This window comes from Marmota marmota, unplaced genomic scaffold, assembly GCF_001458135.2.
Source record: "Marmota marmota marmota unplaced genomic scaffold, marMar, whole genome shotgun sequence".
Classification (NCBI taxonomy): domain Eukaryota; kingdom Metazoa; phylum Chordata; class Mammalia; order Rodentia; family Sciuridae; genus Marmota; species Marmota marmota.
The window spans coordinates 3304984-3328485 of record NW_026000141.1 but is presented as its reverse complement, the minus strand read 5'-3'; the positions used below and the strand labels follow the sequence as shown (position 1 = coordinate 3328485).

The window sequence follows — 23502 nt, the reverse complement described above, 5'->3', positions numbered from 1 at the left end:
ACCGCAGCTCAGTCTTTTGCTCAGTCATGCCACTCCCAGCCATACCATGAGCACCAGGAGTATAAGTCTGTCCGCTGCTGTGGGGTGCTGCTCAAAGGTGGCACTGTGAGGACCTGGGACCAGGAATCCCATAGTCCTGTGGGGTTGGGGGACAAGCCTCTGTCCCCAGATGCTGAATGTGGATAGCAGCTCCATCTCTGCAGCCTCCAGTAAGCCTGCACAGGTTTCTACCCCCAGGTGGGGAGGTCAGAACCTCAGCTGGAATCACTTCCAGAGCTTTCCTGCCCAGGTGTTCAAAAGATCACATGTGATATTGTTCTTTTTTTGGTGCTGGAGATTGAACCCAGGGGTGCTTTACCACTGAGCCACATCCTCAAACCTTTTTATTTTTTTAATTTGAGACAGGGTCTCATTAAGTTGCTTAGAGTCTCACTAAGTTGCTGAGGGCCTTTCCTGTCTGTCAAGCCGATGGACCTTACCCAGCTCATCAGAATGCTTGCCCTGTTTACAGAGGCATTTCTGATCCTAGAATCTAACTAAAGCCCATCACAGTCTTTAAATTGGTTGTGATTTTGTCTTTTAACAAGGCATACTTAGAAAATGGTTGTATTGTCAGCTTTTTTCATCACTGACCAAAATTCTTGATGGAAACCACTTAAAGGAGGAAAGATGTACTCTGGCTCACAGTTTCAGAGGCCTCAGTCTGGCTGGCTGGCACCGTGCTCTGGGCCTGAGGGAGGGCAGAAGAATATCGTGGTGGAAGAACATATGGCCGAGGAAAGCTGCTCAGCTTTTGGCAGCCAGGAAGCAAGGGATGGAAGAGGGAGGACCAGTTAGGGCCAAGATGAAGTCCTTAAGGGCATGCCCCCAGAACCCACTCCTTCAGCTGGGTCCCTTCAGCTGCTCCTGCAGTTTCTACCCAATCCCAGGAGTCCATTCAGATTACGAATCCATCGATGGATGAACCACCAGTGGGGTCAGAGCCCTCATCCACTCACTGCCCCACACTTCCCCTCTGGACATGGCTGCATTAGGGAGAGGCCTTCAACACATAAATCTTGGGGGACACTTTGTATTGAAACCCTAGCAGTAATCGTATTTGTACAGCAGCCTGGAGTAAGTTGGACCCTACTGCGTAACGAATGCTACAGAGCTATACGAGGAGCCAGACCTAGAGCAGCAATAGGTGCCTTCCACTGTTCCATGCCAACTTGGAAGAAAGAGGAGGTTAATTGAAAGAAGTGAATGTGCACATGTACACATAGAGGGCTAAGCTAACGACACATTTTGAGGTGAGTGTCAGGCTTTGTGGGATCCAGGAGGCCGGGCCTGTGCCATTAGGCCTCCCAGGCCCCCACTGGCTGCCCTGAGAAAGGCTCACCTCTGTAGAGCAACCCCATATCCAGGGACTGCCTGCGGGTCCTTTCCACTGTTTTTAATCTTCATGTCACTGTAAAAGCAAAAGAAAACTCAACCGGATAATCGGTTTTTAGCCTGATAAATCACCAGTTGTCAGTTTTCTGTAGCTCATCATGACGTCTGCTGGCTGTCGAGCCCTGGGGAGGTTGGAATGCTTGTGTGTTTATGTAGCTGGGTCACCCCCAACCCCCCAGGGCAGCCTATTTGTGTAATGTGGGTGCAGTCTTTGGACACCCCTTGGGCCAGGGAATGCCGGGACCCTGTTATTCTTGAGGACTTGCTGAGCCCAAGTGGATGGAAATGCAGCCTGTTGAAAATGGAGACCCACATTCTGAGTGCATGCTCATGTGTACCCCCAGAGGACGAAGGCGCTGACCCTTGGGGGCCGCCTTGAAGGGAAGCCGTCCTACAGGGTTTCTCTGTGGTGGTCTCATGCTCCAAACACTTATTACCTCTAGAATCATGTGGTTTTTAACACACAGTTTTAAAGAAAAATAATTCTGTTTACTAGAACTAATACTGAGCGAATCCATCTTAATGGTATTATCATTAGTATTATTCATTACATTGTTATTAAAACAATTTTGATTTTTATTTGGGGGTCATTGATTGAGGTTAGTGGGCAAGAAATTTGCAGGCATCAAACAGGTCTTGGCTGACACCAGAGTCCCTGTTCTATAAAGCAAAGCCCGGACCTTGCCTAACTCTGTGGTGTCTCATCTTCCATCAAATAATTCTTAAATCAGTGCATTTTTTCTATAGGGAATAGCTCAAACATTTTCTTTCATATGTTAGCCTTTTTTTTCTATATAGTATAGTGTCCAATTTTAATTTAGCATCAATCTTCAGCTTGTAAATATTATAATATAGTAATAATTTGGCAATTATTTTATAAATTTCAAAATTAAATGAAAAGTATCCGCAAAATTGTGGAAATCATTTCATGGAGCATCATTCAGAAAGCTATTGGGGAAAATATTGTTAAATCAATGATCAAGAGAGGGTTGACATGAAATGAAGTGGCATAAAAGTCATTTCGTGATTAGAAAACTGCACCTCCTAGGTTAATGCCGTGGCTCTGCTGTTTGGTAGGTCAGCACTAGCTAAATACCGGTAATTCCACCTGTAGTTTTCTGAGCTGTAGTCTTGACTATTGATGTTTTCAACAAACAGAATCACAAGGCAAAGTGGGTAAACCCAATATTCAACCAAGGTGCAAGGGTCCTTGTTGGACACCTTTCACAAGAGGGCTGCTGTCTTCAAGTTCCTTCCTGGCCCAGGGCCTTAGGGCTCCACACACTAGAGCGTCCTCTCTGAGGAGGGCGGAAACAGGGCGCCTGCTTGCCTGGAATAGTGACGTTGTCAGGCAGGAATGATGGACGGCCTCCAGTGCCCACCATGGTCTCCCGAGCCTTTGACTCAAGGTGCCCTCTGGGATGAAGTCCTCCAGGAATTCTGGTCTTCTTGGTCCTGGTCATGCGGCAGCCTTCCTTGAAGCCCTGTTCCCTGGGTGAACAGCAGTAGCTGGCGATGGGCCAGGATGCCCTTTGCACTGCTATTGAATTCTCATCTCACTTGGTGAAAAGGAACATCTTCATATCCTTCCCACCTAGGAATGTGGTATTCATTTCCATTAAGAGGTATCTGTTAATATTTCTGTACTTCATGACAAACAAGAACTTCATGAACACCTTATCTTCTCATTCTTAGCTTAAGAGCCCCTTGCACATTTGCTGAAGAAGTATTTAACTGTATCAAAATGTAGATATGCCGGGCATGATGGTGCATATCTTCGATCCCAGTGACTTGGGAGGCAGAGGCAGGAGGATCACAAGTTTGAGACCAACCAACCTCCGCAGCTTAGCAAGGCCCTGCTTCACAATAAAAAAAAAAAAAAAAAAAATTAAAAGGGCTGGGTGGTAGAGCACCTCAGGGTTCAATCTCTGGTTAAAATAAGTAAATAAACAAATGCACAAATCCAATAAAATAACACATAGGTGTTCCTGTCCATCTGGTGAATCCCCACAGCCCTGGAGTCTCAGGGAGGCTTTAGCCAAGTGCCCTGCTTCTCTCCTGCACCTGGCTTGCTGGCTTTAATTCTACCCCTGTTTCTCTGACCTTGCATGGAATAATAAGAAAATAGGAAGTTTTGAGCATCATTTGGTTTACTTCTTCCACAAGCAACTTTTTTGATGTGAGTGGAGTGTGAACCTAATGGTCAGTGACCACAAGTAATAAAGATTGATTGCACTTTAAATTCAGTGCCTTACCCTGTCTCTCATCATTTGTTCCAAGGAGCTGTTTCACAGTTTTGTTAATTGAATTCTGGCCTAATTGTCTCCATTATTTTTGTTCATTTACTAGATTTGCTGTCGCCTTCACGGAGTCGATGAAGGAGATGGCACAGACGCAGTGGGTACGTGTTTATCTGGTGTTGTCTTTGGTTGTGCGGGTGAGTCGCAGCCTTGGGGGGCTGGAATGCAGTCTGATTGGAGTTGACAGGGTCCTCTTGACAGTGCCTCGGGGCTCACAACAGTGCATTATGTTTCCCATACATGGATTTTTTTTTTTTACGTGCAGATCCTCTCAAAACTTCACTGATTGTTTTTATGTTATTATCAAATGACAAAACAGCCCAGTAGTCAAATCTTTTAATGTTTTGTCTATTTTCTTTTATGATCTCAGATTGGGAGATTTACAGGCTGCATTCTAAATGTTGCGGCAGCCTCGTATCCCTGAGTAACAACCTTAGGTGCAGAGGGAGCCTCCCAGGGCTATTGCTTAGAAAGCTTTAAAGAGTCAGAACTGTGCAGATCCGCAGGTTAATTTATTTATTGACTTTGTATTCCTTCTGACTTGGGGCAGGTGAAGTGAGTTGGGGGGAGTCTGGCAGAGTCCTCAGCGGGGAAGGAAAGGCAGCAGAGATGGGTGCCTGCAAAAAGAAGGCCATGCCCAGTCTCCTCTAGTGGGCAGGGCTGTTCCCTGGTGGTGGGCCAGCAGCCAGTCCCTGTCCCAGCCTGTGGGTTTGCACAGGGCCCACGCCCTTCCCATGGGCAGGTGCAACCCCCTCTGGTAGGACTCCATGGGCTTCTGCCCATCCTTACACAACTCCAGTTCTCAAAGCCCAGGCCCTGGAGAGGGCTGCCCAGGGGCGAGGACAGAGCCCTTGTCACCACACCCCCTGGGCCAGGACTCAGGCTGCACTTTTTCGCAGATTCATTAATTGTCAAGCTCAGAATTAGCAACAAAAACAGATGAACCCTGCAGCTGGTGAATCCCCGCAGCCCTGGAGTCTCGGGAGGCTTTAGCCAAGTGCCCTGGCTGTTAGCTTATTATCCTGTCCCTGGTTGACATTCACTCAGCCTCCTTAAGCTAGTCACCCCCAGATGGGGTCAATCCTGCTCTCCGATAATGCTAAGGGATCTTTGGCCCTCTGTACTGTGGGGACAGCAAGGTGAGTGGGGACAGCAAGGTGAGTCACCACCACCCACTTACCCAGCATCACATAATTCCTCACTGAAGCGATTCTGAGGACAACCTTGAAGCACCAACCTTAGTGCATGTTTGCAAGTCTTGGGATGAAAGAGAAAGCATGTCCACAGCACCCCTGCGGCCTCCTGAGGGCGTGTGACAGTGCGCTCAGAGGAGGCCCTTCCTGGCTGGCTGAGTTGCAAGCTGAGTTTGCTGCCTCTGAGCCCGCCTTTCCCTGGGCAGACCGACTGGGGATGAACCACGGCTCCTCAGACGTTCCCCAGACACTTTCTCAATGCCCAGAAGATTGTTCCCGTCCCTTCCAGAAAAACGAGTGGCAGGCGTTGTAGGTTGCCAACAACAAATGTGAATTTTCAAGCAAAGATTAGAATTGAAGCCAGCCACCTTTATTAAGGAGAAGGCGACATCTCAGAGTTCAGCAGACCCTTCCCCAACAGGGTCAGTCAGCCCCGCCACACCCGCTGCAATCCTTGGGGAGCCTCCACCAAGCACAGGGCACACACTTGAAGACACACCCAGAAGGCGGCAAAGGTCGTGGATGAGGATGCGAGAGGCACTACACTATTGCCCATCAGAAAAGAGATTAATTTGTGTCTGTGACTTAAAGTGGCAGGCTTATTAAATTTGAATGTGAAGCTGTTCTTTGATACACCTTTTTGTGGGTGGGTGGATTTTTTGATACAACTCAGCTCAATACCTTTATTTGATTATTTTTGTCAGTAATTAATTGTAGAATTAATATAAAGGTTTCTTATTCAGTGATACAGATTTTGATCCATTCACTTATGCCTTCAGTGCAGAATTGCCTGCTTTGGGTTTTAATTTTGTATTCTATCTCAGAGAGCAGGCTGGGCTCAGGTTGCAGTTTCGTTGATCTTACCTAGTTATCATCAAACCAGAATTTAATTTCAGTAAACCCAGATTAGAAAAACTTATGGCATTGGCTTCTTATTTCTTTTTGTGATTTCAGAAGAGAGGATGATCCTGTGTGTAGAGTTTATGTAGGTAATTGTAGTTCTAAGCATTAAAATCCAGGGTAAAACTCATATTTTCTCAAATGGCACTTAAAAAGGTCATTAAATGAAGGCACCCAGCAACACAGGTGCTGTTGGTACCAGTCCTGTTGGACAGACACATGGTGCTGCCAGAGGTGTGATTGAAAACTCTCCAGTAGCTGCATTTAAAAAGCAACCAGAAAGATGTCTACTTAATCTTGGTGCTTCTGTCTTGCTGCTGCCCGCAAGCCACACTGCTCCTGACTGTACAGAGCCTTCAGTCCCCAAGGCTGGCCTCCCTCCTCACACTAGCGGCAGGAAGGCGCGATGGGACACGTGGAGTGTGGCCAATCCAGGATGCTCACCTGAGTTCATTGTCCCCAGTTTCATTGGGCAATGAAATGTGGGCAAGACAGACTGCCTCTCGCCCCTTGTCTGGACTCAGTCTCCAGATTAACTGACAGCACTAGACCTAAGTCCTCACTTGAAATCACCACATCAGCCTTTCTGCATGGCCAGCCCCAACCCTGGGACTACTGGGTGTGGCCGGCCCCATTCAGATCCATCATGGGCCCCCCCACCCTAAACAAAGACAGTCCTCAGCTCTCAGGTGTCCTTGCCCAGCAGCTGAGGGCAAGGCCAGTGCTCTCTTTGGTCCAGGCCAAATTCTTTACTCCCCGCTCTGTGTCCAGAATCTCATCACAATGTGGAATCAGAACAGAGAAGACTGGGATACCGTCGCCCTTGTCTGGTACAGAGCCTTCGGAGCCCAGTGCATTTGTACTTGCCGCACACCAGGACTCTGGCCAGCTCCACCTCTGAGTGAGCACCACAGGTGGTGTGGCCCTGTGCCCACCAGCGCAGCTCCATGACGTAGGGGTGGAGCAGCCTCCAGCTTCTGGAACACTCAGGCACAGTGTCTGATGGGGATGCCCGTGGACAGACTGGCCAGCGAGAGCGTGTCAGGTCAGCTTCTGAGAGCTGGAGTCGCCTCATGAGGACCGGATTTTGGAGGCTGTGTTTGTAATCTGTTGACAGCTGGCTCTACACAAGCTTTGATAGGATTTCCACAAAGAGGGTTTTCTCTGTCTTAGTTTGAGATGCCTTTGTCTAGGCCCAGGTTGTCAGGTGTCAGTGTTGCTCTTCTCAGCCCCAATTTGTCATCATGTGTGCTGTGTCCCCATGGGCCCCTCGCCGGGTTGGCAGGCCAAGCAGCTGTGAGTCTCTCCTTCCCGGCCTTGGTCCTGTTTTGTGGTATTTTGCTCCTGACTCACCATTTTTGAGAATCTGATTCACTAGGTGTTTCCAACTGTGAGCTGTGTACTGTGAACATTGTAGAAATATCCTGTACGGGATTTTGACTTCTTGCTGCAGAACGTAACACCTGCAGAAGCAAATCTGGCTAATAGTTCTCATTCAAGTTTAGGATGTTTTTTTCTCAAGATTTTCTCCAGAAAAATGTAAACATTGATGTATAGGAACATGTTTGATTTGTGGGTATTGATTTTATATCCGCTAAGTTGCTGAATTTATTTATTCTAGAAGTTTTCTGATGGAATTTTTTAGGTCTTCTAAATATAGAATCATATCATCAGCAAATAGTGATAGTTTGAGTTCTTCTTTTCCTATTCGCATCCCTTTAATTTCTTTTGTCTGTCTGATTGCTCTGGCTAGAGTTTCAAGGACTGTTGAAAGAGGGCATCCCTGTCTCCCTGTCTTTTCCCAGTTTCTAAGAGGGAATGCCTTCATTTTTTCTCCATTTAGAATGATCTTACCTTGGCTTAGCATAGACAGCTTTTACAATGTTGGGGTGCGTTCCTATTATCCTAGTTTTTCTAGTGTTTTCAGCATGAAGTGTTGCGATTTTGTCAAATGCTTTTTCTGCATCTGTTGAGATGATTATATGATTCTGGTCTTTAAATCCATTGATGTGGTGAATTATGTTCCTATATATCAGTGATGAATCCACTGAAAGAGAAATTAGGAAAACTACTCCATTCACAGTAGCCTCAGAAAATAAAATAAAATACTTGGGAATCAATCAAACAAAAGAGGTGAAAGACCTCTATAAAGAAAACTACAGAACACTAAAGAAAGAAATTGAAGAAGACCTTAGAAGATGGAGAGATCTTCCTTGCTCTTGAATAGGCAGAATTAATATTGTCAAAATGGCCATACTACCAAAAGCATTATACAGATTTAATGCAATTTCTATTAAAATCCCAATGAGGGCTGGGGTTGTGGCTCAGCAGCAGAGTGCTTGCCTTGCACGTGTGAAGCCCTGGGTTCAATCCTCAGCACCACATAAAAATAAATAAACAAAATAAAAGTATTGTGTCCAACTAAAAAATAAATATTAAAAAAAATCCCAATGACATTCTTCATAGAACTAGAAAAGGCAATCATCAAATTCATTTGTAAAAGTAAGAGGCCCAAAATAGCCAAAGCAATCCTTAGTGAAAAAAGTAATGCAGGAGGCATCACAATACCAGACCTTAAACTATACTACAGAGCTATAGTAATAAAAAGGGCATGGTATTGGCACCAAAATAGACATGTAGACCAATGGTGCAGTATAGAGGGCACAGAGACTAACCCACATAAATACAGTTATCTCATACTTGACAAAGGCACCAAAAACATACACTGGAGAAAAGAGAGCTTATTCAGAACAAATGGTGCTGGGAAAACTGGAAAACCACATGTAGCAAAATGAGATTAAAACCCTATCTCTCACCCTGCACAAAACTCAAAGTAGATCAAAGACTTAGGCACTAGAATAGAGACCCTGCACCCAATAGAAGAAAAAGTAGGCCCAAATTTTCATCATGTTAGCCTAGGATCTGACTATCTTAACAAGACTCCTAAAGCACAAGAATTAATATCAAGAATCTATAAATGGGGTGGATTCAAATTAAAAAGCTTTTTCTCAGCAAAGGAAGCAATAACATGAAGAAAGAGCCTTTAAAATGGGAGAAAATCGTTACCACATGCACCTCAGATAGAGCACTAATCTCCATGATATATAAAGAGCTCAAAAACCTCAACACCAAAGAAACAAACAACCCAATCAATAAATGGGCTAAGGAACTGAATAGACACTTCACAGAAGAAGAAATATAATCGATCAACCCTATAAAAAATGTTCATCATCTCTAGCAATTAGAGAAATGCAAACCAAAATTACACTGAGATTTTATTCCACTCCTGTCAGAATGGCAATCATCAAGAATACAGGCAACAATAAATGTTGGTGAGGATGTGAGGAAAAAAGGCACATTCATACACTGCTGGTGGAACTGCAAATTGGTGCAGCCACTATGGAAAGCAGTATGGAGACTTCTTAGAAAACTTGGAATGGAACCCCCATTTGACCCAGCTATCCTACTCCTTGGTTTAATACCCAAAGTACTTACAATCAGCATACAATAGTGATGTAGCCACATCAATGTTTATAGCAGCTCAATTCATAATAGCCAAACTATGGAACCTATCTAGATGCCATTCAACAGATGAATGGAAAAAGAAACTGTGGTATCAGTCTGGGGTTGTGGCTCAGTGGTAGAGCACTTGCCTAGCACATGAAGCACTGGGTGTGATCCTCAGCACCAAATAAAAATGAATAAATGAAATAAAAGGCATTGTGTTCATCTACAACTAAAAAAAGTATTAAAAAAGAAACTGGTATATATATACACAATGGAATATTACTCAGCCTTAAAGAAAAATGAAATTATGGCATTTGAAGATAAATGGATGGAGCTGGAGAATATAATGCTAAGTGAAATAAGCCAATCTCCAAAAACCAAAGGCCAACTGTTTTCTCTGATATGAAGATGCTAATTCACAATAAGAAGTGGGGGTTTGGGGTACTTTGGATTAGGTAGAGGGGAGTGAAGGGAGGGGAGGGGCTCTGGGGGGTAGGAAGGATAGTAGAATGAATCAAAAATTCTTGCCCTGTGTACATCTATGATCACACAACTGGTGTGATTCTACATCATGTACAACCAGAGGAATGAGAATTTATACTCCACTTATGTGTGATGGATCAAAATGCATTCTACTGTCATGAATAACTAATAAGAAAACATTTTTTAAAATCTTTAAAAAAATGTAAATATTTCACCAAAAACGAATTAGAAATCGACATCTAGCTCAGCGGCACCTCTTGCCCCCGCAGAAGCAGCGATGATGTTTTGACACCCTGGGTCTCGAGACCCTCATGCCTGTGGTCACACTCTGACCAATAATTATTCTAAGAGGACATTATCTGAATTCCAGAATTTATTTATGCACTCCTTGTAGAACCCTTGTGTTTGAGAAAGCATGGCATTGTAATAGGCACCGTGATGGGCAGGGTGGCCCTGGGGTGCAGTTGGCTGCGCTCAGCATGCAGCTGAGCTTCTTGGTGCTGTCACCTTTTTAGTGATGTGTGGTCATTTGAAAACTTTTGAGTCACCACCTCTGGGGCTTAATTCTCTTCCTTGCCTTGTAACCAAGATCTCTGTCCTCCAAGTCATCGTGGTGGCTCAAGTGTCATTTTACTTTCAGCCTGTACCTAAACTCATCAAGATTCTTTTGGAAACTAGAATGCAGAAAGCGAGGCAGATCTCAGGGACTGTCACACATACAGTTCATGTCACAGGTGAGCCCAAATGTCTCTGTGGGCATCCACACTGACCTAACCTGGACCAGCTGCCTATTAACTAGTACTGACATACGCAGTGAGTGCTTGCTGTCTCTGTGCTTGATACTCCTCCTCTCCCCGCATGGCCACTGCTCTGTGTGCTGCTGCCTCTAAACGTTGCCTGGATAGTGTCTGAGCTACAGCCCACTCCTGCTGTGGTCCCGACCACCGAGGACACCTGAAATTGCCCACCTGGTGGGTGTCATCTCCTGGCTACCTCTGGGTGGGCTGGCCACTACACAGGGCTCCATGCGAGACCCTCCAGGGATCAGTGGCATCTTGGAAGCTGATCAGAGAGTTCTTGAAGGAGGGTACATGTTTCTTTTACCCCCTGCCGTGTGTGAATGGTGGGGACTGAGAAGCTTCAAGGGAACCCATTAGCAAGGGGCGAGCTCCTGGACTCTGGAGCACAGATCTGGAGCTGACCTGCTGTGTGACCTGGGCTCCAGCAGGTGGGAGGTGGGAGCACCACTTCTCCTGGGCCAGGTGGTTGAGGAGGGCAGATGCTTCTGAGCAGTCCGTCAGCAGTGGTTTTGAGTGTCACCCCCAGAGATGTCACTGCTGGGAAAGCAAAAGTCCTCTGGCTTTTCCTGCCCATGGTTCCTCTGATTGACCTACTTCTGCCTTGGGTGGGACACCCCCACCCCCCAGCTGTTGTGCAGGATCGTGGGTCCTTCTGGCTCTGTTTCTCCTGGTTCCTCCATGATTGGATAGGATGGTGTCCCCAGCTCACCTGGGTTGGAAGCCAGGTCCCCGGGCATGCTGGGGAAGTGCACCATCACCATCACCATCCTTTGCTTGGAGAGTATCTCTGCAGTTCAGTTTCAGGAGTTCAGCAGCAAGACTGTGTCCTTTGCACTCCCTTTTTAAAAAATATTATTTTCTTTTCTGGCTTGAAAAGAGATTTTCAATGGAAAAGAGTTAAGAAGGACAGGAAAACAAAACACCACATGCCCCCCAGGGAAGTGCCCAATTTATGTGTTTGAGGCACAGACATATTTTCTGGAATGTCGTACTGTGGGCCACGGTGCTGGGGATGGAACCCAGGCCCTCGCATGCTGGGCAAGTGCCCTACCACTGAGCTACAGCCGCAGCCCATGAAGACGTTTGATAAAGTCACAATCAGAAGCTGTATTGTAATTTCAAAATAAAAATTATTTTTGCCTCTTGAAGAGGATTTAATTATGCATACATTACAAGATTAATATTTATTGTAGTTTTCACACGCAGAAGGCTTCACTTCAGAAGATTAGCCTCATGTTGCATTAGCTAAAGAATGGGGAGTCTCTCTGTGATTGCTGTTATTCCATTACCAAAAGTCACCAATGAGCATTTGCTTCTGTTATACCTATTTGCATGCCTGTCTTTCATGTCTGTCTGATAGGACACTGGCTTTCTGTGTCTAGTCAGTGACAGGCTCAATTAAGCAACAGTTCCTCATATATACTGAAATGGAGAGTCTTTTCCATCACACTCTTATGTAGACCCAGTCCTTTTTATTTGACTTTATAAATAAAATGCATAGATGAGCTAATCTGGCAAGACAAGTGATACACAAGGACTTTGACTCATCGTAGGGCAAATGAAGCAATAAATATTGAACAAAGAAAACTAATTTGTATTTGTACCATTTTAATACAGAAAATGTTTTTCAAAATCAGTATCAGCCAATTGGCCTTTGCCGGATTTCTTTTAGCGCAATGATTACAAATAGCCCAGGTCCAGATATCTTTTATACTGTAGCTCTATTTTCTTGATTTGCTTTAGATCACATCTCAAAATATCATTGTTGATGTGTTGTAGAGGTCTGTACTAGACTGTTCATTTACTTACCTTTTCAGGCTTTCAATGGGTTTTAGAGAAATGATATTCAAAGACTTATAAACGCCAGTGGTTGAATCTAGGAGTCTCCATGCACATCAATTCCTTCTGATTGTAGAGTTGACATAGCAGTTAAATGAGATTTTTGGTAGAAAAGAGAACTTTCTAAGGGAACATTTTGCAAAGTGCATTTCAATGCAGGGAGGGGCAAGACTATAAACTCTTATTTTTTCCTCTCCTTCATGAATCCGATTTACCCAGGATTATGTGGACCCTGTTATCGTCACATGTGTGCACCAACACTGGCTGAGCTGCTGTCCGACGTGCTTTTAGGAGAACTTCGGCCTCCTCTGGCCGAGGTTCTGAGCCTCTGCTGCAGAGATGTCCTAAGGCAGAACTCTCAGCCTCCACGGTCCAGCTGAGTTTCCTACAGGTTATGATCCAACCAAAGGAGGGTTTTTATTTTTTTATTTATTTTATTTTATTTTATTTTTTAGTTTTCGGCAGACACAACATCTTTGTTTGTATGTGGTGCTGAGGATCGAACCTGGGCTGCACGCATGCCAGGCGAGCGCGCTACCGCTTGAGCCACATCCCCAGCCCCACAAAGGAGGTTTTTGCGGCTCCCACCTTTAGTTCTCAGTTTCAACAGTTGCGTTATCCGGCTTTTCCCTGGAAGCTAGGGTCTTCTTTAGCCAGGAGAGAAGGGAGCTATGAGATGCTATCTCCTTGGGCTTAGATCATGTGCCTCTGCTGCCTGGTGAACAGAGAGGGCACTCAAGACCCCTGGAGGCCCAGGGTCTCACGGTTAAACACAATCTGGCATGCTCATGACCAACCAGACCCCTGGAGCTGCCAGGCTGGAGCAGGGCTGTCCCCCCACGGGAGACCTGCCTCTCCCATGGGGGTGCTGCTCCAATGCCCACTCCTCGAATTGCAGGCTGGGTTGGGGGCACCAGCCAGCACACCCGTACAGGGCCAGGGCCATATTACTTCAGGGACTGCACCTGCCCCTAGACACACACACACACACACACACACACACACACACACACGAGGACAGGGCTGTGACCTCCAGACATCTAGCTGGCTTGGTCATTTCATCCATTCATCTGGAAAATTTAGGTCACAGGGCCAAAAGTCACACATTTTGGACATTTGCCCCTGGAAACGTGTATATTTGGGCCACTAAAAGAACGGGTGGTGTCTGTGGGGGGGCCCCTCGTGGGGTCCGCAGTGGATGCCTCTCCACTCCCACTCCTGCCTTGCGGCTGACCTTGAATTACAGACGGCTTCTGTCACTGTTTCCCAATGAACTGGAAATAGATTATTTTCGCTAGTGGTTTTGTGCAGTTTATCCAGAAACTACCACGAGGAATAGTCAATACCTTGGCACAAACGCCAGGGTCACCCATGGAAGGGCCTGCAGGACTGGGGCCCGGGAGCCCTGGGTCTGAGGTCCACCTGTCCTGCCCTGTGGGAGGAATCTGCCCCACATATGCGTCCCCTCCCTCCCCTTCTTACTTCCCCTCCTCTTTTTCTCTTTCTTTCTCCTGTCTTCTTTTGTCCTGGGGAAGGGGGATGGATCTCCCACTGGAGGGTGTGTGTCCCCAACCATACTCCCCAGTCTCGCCTCCGCTCCGGACAGCAGCTGGGGCACTGGGAGCGCCATCGCGGCATGTTCTCCGCTGAGCGCCAGTAACTTCTGCTAACATAGTAACTGTGCGATCATAAAACTGCACTAACCCTAATCCCAGGGACTTCATTTGTGCTTCTTGCCTTATAGACACTGTCATTTAATGGCCACACCCATTAAAAGCAGAGGTAACCCTGCGGGCAGCCGAGGGGGCGATGCCTAGAGATGTTTTCCAACAGGATTTAAAATGGCTTTTATTTTGTTTGTAAAATGTACACAATGGACTACCAAATTTACTTTTTTCTTTCTTCCTCTTTTCAAAAGCCACACGCTAAGGACAAGATCTATGTCCAAAGTCAAGGTAAGAGTGTTTAAAATACACATATTATGTTTTGAAAGAAGGTGTCCTTTAGATAGACACACTGGGATGTTTTGGATGAGAGAATATGATTCTGATGTTTACTTAATGAGCAGGATGAACACAGTTTCATTGTTTTGTATCAGAATAAGAAATGAATAGAACACCTAGGGGAAATGACGAAAGAGTCCTTGAGACTGAAGCCTTCCCCACACTTTCCGGCAGTGGGAGTGCAATCGACCTCACCCAGGGTGCCTGTACAACAGGGGCTGAGCACCCAAGTTGACTGAGTTGGGACCTGGCCCCCATCGCCCACCCCACCCTCTTGACCTCACCCAGACTGCCCTGTGGTGGCATCTGGAGCCCTCAGCCCAACCCTGTGGGCTGTAATCACTCCTGCAAAACACTGTCTTGTGCAACCTGGAGTGGAAAGAGGGGATTCAAGGGAGGGCAGGTGACCCGACCCAGGCCAGGCCAGGACAGGCAGAGGCCCAGGATGGATGCAGGGACTTCGTGGCTGGGACTTCCCCAGGTGCTGCTCACCTTGCGGCACCTGCCTGAAGACCCTCCTCATTGTGTCACCATGGAAACATTGCTCCTGTGTTTCAGTGTTGTTTTTAGCATCAGGACCATTTTCACATATGCTCCTTTCTGGAGTGTGCACCATGAGCAGGTGTGCCGCCTGGCCTGTGAGGGAGGCTACCTGGGCACAGGGCCGGGGGCCGGGTGGGGGGAAGGCTGGGGGTCTCCCTCGATTACAACCGGGAGATGCTGGAGCAGGGAGGAAGCAGCGTGGGTGTGGATGCAGCCCCACGCTGACATGCCATGCCATCTCCGTGTCCAGCTAGAGAGGCTGGAGGAACCAACTTGGCATGCAGATCTTAGGAGTGTGGACAGTGGGTGGAGGCACCGCCCCTCCCCCTCCCCCCAAGGTCCCTGGCAGAGGGGCTCCAGTGTGTTATCTGAGCCAACCATGATTGCTAAAGTGGGTTCTAGAAGTGGTCAGATGACTTGATCAACGTGTTATAAAACTTCCAAGCTTCCTTCCCATCATCAAAAAATCTGCTGAGTGTTGCTCTTGAATTTAGTTTAAATCTTACAGGTTTGCTTTTTAAGAAAAAATGTAAACTTAGCAAATCTGTTTGAGGAAATGTTACCCAAATTCAGATGATTGGACACGAATTGGTGAGGTTGAGATGAGGAATTTTAAATAAAGATAAGATGGTACATGGGCCTGTTAGGGCTCAGTTCTGTTGTGTGGGAAACCTTCTACACGGGTCCCTAAGGAACTTGAAATCTGCATGACCCAGAGGCAGTTTGACCTGGCCACGGACGGGGCCAGAGGCCGGCTATCCTGGTGGAACCTGGGGCTGCCCTTCCACCTCCCCTGCTGGCGGGTCCATGGGCCCAGTGGGGACTGGGCTGAGTGGGTTCCTAAGAACCAAAAAGTCCACAAGCTGCCATGTCTCCCAACCTCATCCATGCCCACATTCTCTTTTTCTGTTTCCTTCAACCCAGGAATTGCAACAATACCGAACGCCGCTTTTAACTGGAACAGCTTTCTTCAGCGCTCAGGTAAGCTGGGGTGCCTTCTCCCAGGACTTGGATGCAAGTCCTCAGGGGAAGCTCCCTGTCACCTTCATGGGCTCTGAGGGAGAGCTTGCCTAGCCCAGAGGTGGACTGGCTCCGGTGGGGCAGGACTAGGAAGCAGGATACTGGCACAAGGCCAGGAAGATGCGGAGAGCACATGGGACATTTATTGGTCTTATTTATCTTCACAAGGGTTTGTACAGAGTGTTCATGCCTTTTAAAAAGTTCTCTTACATATTTTATTGCTTTTGATGCAACTATAAACTTAAAAAATGTATTCTCAAAATGTTTGCTGCCCGTATGTATAAATTATCGACACGATTTTTGCGTGTCGATGTAACCTGTGGTTTCATGGTTGCCAACACTACAAACTGGCTTGACTGAACCTTTCAACGGGGCACTGGGTTTTTGTAGCCCCATGATGAGCAGTCAGGAGAGTGCGAGGCCCTGCCTTCATGTACCTGGCCCTTCTTTTCTCGGGAGGGTTCCCACCATAGACTGTGCTAGACCACGCACCTGCTGGAGCTCCTGCCTCTAGAGAGATGCCTCCTGGAAAGGAGTCCACCAGAGATGCACAGAGGGGCTTCCTCCCTGCCTGAGAGCAGAGCAGATGAACATGGCCGTGATGTTCCTGCAGGATGTTGCTGCACAGTGTCCTTAGGTACAGGCGCGTGGTGGTCTGTGGGAGAGGCACCTGGGGCATGCTCTGGGAGGAAAGCTTCCTCACGGGCTGCCAGTCCAGCACTGCTGGGTGAAGGAGGGAGAAGAGGTGAAGTTGGATGCCGGGTACAGTTGGAAGTCCAAGGATTCTTCTGCTTTACGTGGAGACGTGTTTTCCCCAGAGGGGACAGTGTAGGAGTGCTGTCCAGATGGACCCACCTGCGGGTGAAGTGGAGTTGAAATCACAGGTCCACGGGGAAGCTGAGAAGCGCCGTCCTCCCTTAGCCAACACCAAGGCTGGCCCATTTCACCCCAGATCCTCACGCAAAACCGCACCCACCACAAACTGTGTGTCAGTACTGGTTTCCCTGGAGAAACAGAATCTCCAAGCATTTTATTAGAAATAATTTCTGGAGTGTGCTCCTGCATCCAAGTGACAGCAGCAGGGCCGCACTCAGATTACCGATGTAGCCGTGCTGTCGGGCCACTTCATCACCTCGGCCAGGGTGCCATTATTCAGAACTGGTGGGCCCCTCGAAATGGCCTGCCGTGAGGTTATTTCATCTTCAGGGAATTGCGGGATGTGGTGATGGCGTGACTGAGATTCATAATTCCTAAAGGAGGAGGATGCGTCCCAGGCACTGTGGCCTCTTGGCTGGCGTCTGGTGTTGCTACAGGGTGACCACAGAACACCCAGAGGGTCCAGTGCTCCCTAGCAGACCTGTCCTCTGGGCCCTGCATGGCGGCAGTGTCCTCATAGTGTGTGCGACTAGAAGCTGCCAGGTCCTTGGAACCCTCCGCCTGGGGAGTCTGGGGGTAGCTGGATGACTGCAAGATGGTGACTTCGGGTGGCTGGAATGGACCTGTGCCTGGGTTACCCAGCCAGGCGTCCGCTGGTCTGGGCCACTGTCTTTGTCCTATTCCAGGCTCTGAGGATAGACTGTCCTTGTCGTCTCTCTTCCATCCTACCTTGATCTCTGGGGCCTTTGGCACCTGTGGCTGTTTTGTCCCCTCCACTGAGCTTCAGTGAGAACAGAAGGTACACAGATTTGGAGCAGCTATTATAGCCCAAACCCCTTTTGAATTCTCATGAGCTATTCCTCTGTAGAGCTGGGTGGGTGGGGGGCCTCTCTGACCCCCGTCTACACAGCTGCCATCTGCTTGGTCACAAAGGCTGGTGGCGGGATAGTAGGCTTCTGCAGCATTGGAGGACAACCTTTTATTTTTATTTTTTGGTACCAGGTATTGAAGCCAGGTACACTTAACCACTGAGCCACAACCCCAGCCCTCTTTAATATTTAATTATTTAGACACAGGGTCTGGCTGAGTTGCTTAGGGCCCCGCTAATTTGCTGAGGCTGGCTTTGAACTCTCCATCCTCCTGCCTCAGTCTCCTGAGCCACTAGGATTACAGGCGTGTGCCACTGCGCCCTGCCTGAGGTCAGTCTTACCACGTGTTCTCATCTTCCAGTGTGTCTCAGGTTCCCAGACAGTGTGACTTCTCTCAGCCATAGCTAACAAAGTAAGTAGTCTCCTTGGTTGAAAACACTAAACCAGCTTGATGCTAGCAAGATCCATGTTTGCACATTTCAACTAAGAAGAATTTAACTGGCTACATGGAGTATGGGCTTCTCTAGTTCCTCATGTGGTGTTTGTGGCAGCCATTCTGATCAGAAGATATGGGGCAGACCCCAGGTGAGTGAGCTAGTTGTAGGGTTCTGGGCACTACCAGGTACCTTCAGTGTAATGTCCATGGTATTTGCTCCTATGCCCAAGTTAACACCTCTGAAGCCCGGGTTCCTCGCAGGCTGGGCCACCAAACCCCCAAATTAGGATCAGATCTGATCCAGGCCTCTCCTTCCTATTTCTTTGTTTTTCATTTAATTTTTACTCCTGTTGCTTATTTATTTTAGTCCCCCACCCTCAACACTTTGTATTTCTAAATGGAGCCCCTAAGATGCCTCACTCACACGTGGGTCTTTTTCTTTCCTGGGCTATTCCTAAGAAAGCTGGCTTGTTTTTGATATGGAAAATTGGTATTACTAGATCTCTTTATTCTCACACAGCCACAAAATCAGATTTTTCAGTTGAAATTCAGTAAGCCTAATGTGCTTGGCTGAAGTTCTTGAGTTCTTTTCTCCTAATAATAACCATAAAATGTAGAGGGGGATGTTGAGCTCAGACGGGGCGGGTGCGGGGCTCAGCCCGTTGGTGCCGGTGTGGGTGCCAGACCATGCAAACAGCATGATTCTATTCTGAAGACAAAAATATCACCCTGCAGGAAACGGTCCAGGCGGGAATACGGGTGAGTGTGTGCGTTTGTCAGCGAGGAGCTTACACCTGACTCACGCCTACCCTGGGTATCGCAGGAAACTCAGCAGTAAAAGTACCTCTGAGTTAAAACCAGGAAACACGATGCTCTGAGACTCACCCGGCTCGCAGGTCTCCTGTCTTAGGTGTCTTTTAAAACCTAGACAGGAGCTGTCCTAGGCTGCAGGGAGCCGAGCAGCCGCTGTCTGGCTGATGCTTGAGTCAAGGACTTGAACTCTGGCAGAGGGGCAGGACTTTCCAGCTGTTGTCTTCATTTCCTCGAAAATGACGCTTTCTGTGCTAGAGAAGTGCACACGAGACAGTCACATCTGAATGTTGTCTCCATGACTCATGTTCAGCATCCGAGGACGAGACGGGGCACTTAGTCTTTTGTTCTGCCACCTCTGACTTAGTTCCCCCAATTCCCTTGACATTTAGTCTCCACCTCACAATGAAGATGGCGAAGAGGTGGGGAGTGCCGGCTTCACTCCGACCCCTCCAGGGTCTTTGTCAGAAGTCTCAAAATCGATCCAGTGGGTCAGGAACAAGCACCTTAAAAAATGGAAGTGAAGCCGAATGGGACACACAGAGTGCCTCGTGTGGACAGGACGGAAGGATTTCTTGCGGTTGCACACAACCCCGAGTGTGCACACCTCGTGGTGAGCGACACTCTCACCTGGGCTCTGCACTATTGGTCACCCTGCTCAGGGCCAGCTTTCCAAGGACCTGGGCCAGGGGACGTGCAGGCCAGACTCCCCTGCCTGACTTGGCCAGGGGCCAAGAGGCCTTCAAACTGGTATCTGAGCTGCTGACAGCGGTGCTGGTGAGGGAGGGTGTCCTGCCCCCATCCATCTCTGGGGCGGCCTCGAGGGCTGCCTGTTCTGCATCTGTCTTTATTTCCCCCAGAACCACTGGTACAGATCTCTATGTATGCTGCATTTGGAGCGCAGGGTTCCAAGACTTCCTCTGTGGTTGGCTGGCTCCACTGCTTTCAGGCCTGTGGTGAAGCTGAACATGGTATGGAAGGTGTGGTGGAAGGAGCTTGGCCACCTCTTGGCAGCCGGAAAGCACAGACCCAGAGGAGGGGTGGAATCCAATGCCCCCTCCCAGGGCAAGCCCCGACCTCAGGTCCTCTGACCTTCAGTTCAGGCTGTGCATCTATTTTGCAGCTCAGACTTCAAACAAGTGCTAAGGTTTATGTTCTAAGGTCATTGAGGATATTCAGAGTACTGGGGAGGTATTTTTATAAAACCCTCAACATCTCAATGACAGTTTCAACAGTTCAGAGACAGCAATAATTTTATTTTTTTCTTTTGTGGTGTAGAGGATTGAGCCCAGGGCCCTAGGCATGCTAGGCAAGTGCTCTACCACCAGGGTCTAGCCCAGCTCAGGTGAGAACTTTTGAGGCTTTTTAGAGAGAATTTAGCCTGTGGGTAAAGTTTGTCTTCAGATTTAGATACACATTGCTTTTCTTAGGGTCTGGGAGTTCTGTTCACTGGCGTCCATAGTTAGACTCGTTGCATTTCTGTTCAAGACTCAGAAAAACAGAATGTTGGAAATTGTTTGCATTGAATAATGGACAAATGCCCATCCTGGGAAAGATGACCTGGCAGGAGTTTATGGCCAGTTGTACTGGTTGCAAATGCCAGAGCGTCAGGTGGCCTGTGTTGAGGCTGTTGGTTGCCGTGGAGTCAGTCCTCTGCTGGGTGCAATCCAGAGGTGCCAGGGTGCCCTGCTTGAGGGGCCACCTGAGAATCTCTCTTGCTTTTGTGGGTGGGCATGGTCATTTTGTGGCTGCTCCTGTCTGCTCCCTGGAGTCTGCGAGGCTCACTCACTGTGTGCAGTTGGCTGAGGTTAAGGGAGTCCTGCCTGGCCTTGCCACAGGTCTGGGGTCTCACCCAGCAGGGATGCACCTCTCCTCACAGTCTCATTCCCAACACAGTTGCTGGGCCCCATTACCAGGCCCCCAGGTGTGCCAGGCAGTGGGTGTGTGGGCTCCACGAGGCTCCTACAGCCAATGTGTGGAGGTTGGTGCAGCCTCCCTCACTGTGAGGCCAGCCTGAGGTCAGGGAAGGAAGTGGGCACCGTTTGATGGGAACAGCTGCAAACTCACACCACAGCTCTCCATCTGGCAAACCCAATCCTTTTAAAATCATACGAACATATTCTTTTATTTTGAAACCCTTTCCAGCTTTATAGAGGCATAATTGACAAATCAGAATTATAATCTGAACGATGCACAGTGTGAGGAATTGATGTACCCGTGTGTTCTCTCATGGGTCTGTGGGCATGTGCACTTAGATGTACGACCCTCTCCCTGCCTGGTTGTGTATTATGCATACTTTAATACAGAAGCCTCTTTCCTAGCTTCACCAAGCAGAGTCCTTCCAGATGGAATCGGAAGTATTCTCCGGGGCTGCTGGTCTCCTCTCTGCGGTTGGGTCAGCTCCCCTGGCCTGGCCCTTCCTCATTGCAGCAGAGGTTAGCATGATGCAGAGGCTGAGCCGAGCCTAGGTGGACCCCCAGAGGGGGCTGAGGACGTTGAGGAAAGACCAGGGAGGAGGCTTCTGTCTTCCCAGCCGCCCGAGAGGCGACAGGGCTGTGGCGGCTCCAGAGGCGTGCTCTCCACTGAAGTGTCCCCCCTTGTGTTGCAGAGATTAACCAAAATGCTGACAACCTGCACGTGTTCCTTCTGATCTGCGGGCTCAGGCAGGTCAAAGACCCGCTCTACCTGGTGGATGCCTTTTCAGGTATGTTCCCTGCGGGTCTGTGAGTGTCAGGACATTGAACGCGCCTGTCAGAGCTCTGACGCTGTCCTCTCTCTGTCCTCGTGCTCTGAACGTGTGCAGAACCATTTCCAGATTGTTACAGCAGAAACCACGGGAAACATGGCTGATGGGCTTAAGGGAGGGGTGGTGACTTCAGCCCAGTTTCCTGCTTTCCTCTGTCCTCAGAGCCGAGGAACTCATCAAATCACAGCTGATCAGGAGGCTACAAATTTTTATCTGGAAACTATTCCATACATGCCTATTTGTACAACAGGTTTACCACTGTATTTTGTTGTTGGAGTTGATCTATTTACGCTTGAGTTCATTCTAAAATCCATATTGGGTTTTGGTGGCATATTGGTCCTAGTTCTCTGGTAAATTAGAAATATGGATAATGTACAACATAGTGGGGAAAAAAATCTTATTTAAAAACATAAACTGTCACATGTATAAATTCTCAAGAAATATAATTTACAATGGCTAATATTATGATTGGTAGTATAAGAATAAGAAATTATTTATATTTTGCAGTAATCATGTTAAATGTAATTGTACAGCTGTGACTTAAAGCCATTTTAAAAAATCTTTTTTTTTTCTTTTTCCTTCTCAAGAATGGCATCAAGAAGAGCCCAACGTTTACATGGTAATTGTGGGCCCTGAAGTAAGTCCATGTTCTGTGAACATTTAGTTCATCTCTATTTTCTTCTTTGTCCTCTTTTATGTATTTTCTAAAAATTAGTTTACATTACTCTCCTAACCAGCAGGACTTTTTTTCTCTTTTTAACTAAATGAAGTCAGTTTGCCTTTTAAAAATGAAAACCAGACCAAGGTTAAAGATCATCACAACTGCAATTAATCTTTGCAGTTAATTTATTGCAGAAGTCATTACAATTAATCTTTACAACCACCTTTTTGCTGCAAAGGATAGCATACTTAAATTCTTACACAAATACAGATGGATCATACAAAGAGAAAATTATTTAAAGTCCTATAAAGTGGAGGTTAGGCTAAATCAACATCGTGCACAGCCCACTTTGTCTCTAGAACTCTCTTAAATTGCTCAAGAAGGGAACTCAGTGCTGTTTCTTCAACCCAGCCTTACACTGAGTTGTCCGCCAGTGTTGAGAGGCCTTGTGTGGAGCATGCTTGTCTATAAGCAGAAGGAACTCAGGGGTGGGGAGATGACCACAAGTGACCATGGCGGCCCTTGCCAGGGAGGAGTCCTGTGGAGTCCTTGGAGCTGTCCCTCCTGTCCCCCACTGTCCAGTCACCTGCTCTGTCTCACACTCAGTTTTTGTTGCTCAGGACCCAGAGAATCTGTGGCCACCCTGGCTGACTCGTAAATAGGAGCTGACCCAGTGGTTGCTTCCAGCAGTTTGGTGTTTCTGGCCAGGAGGATGCAATGTCGCAGCAACAAGTCCATTTCTTCTTGGGGTTTCTGGGCCAGGGTTGTTGCTGGGGTCTGAATGCTGCGTCCCACCCCCATTCCTATGCGGAGTCCTGCCCCAACATGTCAGGGTGTCTGGAGGTGGAGCATTTGGCTTCAGGGGATGGAGCCCTGGTGATGGGATTAGTGCCTCATCAAAGGTCCCAGAGAGCTGCTCCCCATCACCCCCAAGTGAGGACATAGGAAGAAGTCACCAGCTATGAGGCAGGAAGCGGATCTTGCCTAACTTCAAGTCCTCTGGCACCGTGACCTTGGACTTCCAAACTGCAGAACCGTGAGCAGCACGTTCCTGTGCGTTCATAGCCCCGAGTACATGGTGC

General features: G+C 47.7%; 1 protein-coding gene across 4 annotated transcripts in view; it reads left to right on the top strand.

Moving 5' to 3' along the window:
• Window positions 1-23502, top strand: part of Glt1d1 (glycosyltransferase 1 domain containing 1) — a 62695-nt gene that overhangs the window by 10330 nt on the left and 28863 nt on the right. For all 4 annotated transcript variants that reach the window (XM_015505620.2, XM_015505618.2, XM_015505619.2 and 1 more), the window contains exons 4-8: window positions 3784-3835; window positions 14375-14411; window positions 15927-15983; window positions 21622-21717; window positions 22347-22396. In XM_015505620.2, the coding sequence (XP_015361106.1) occupies window positions 3784-3835; window positions 14375-14411; window positions 15927-15983; window positions 21622-21717; window positions 22347-22396 (292 nt within the window). The remainder of the gene's footprint in view (window positions 1-3783; window positions 3836-14374; window positions 14412-15926; window positions 15984-21621; window positions 21718-22346; window positions 22397-23502) is intronic.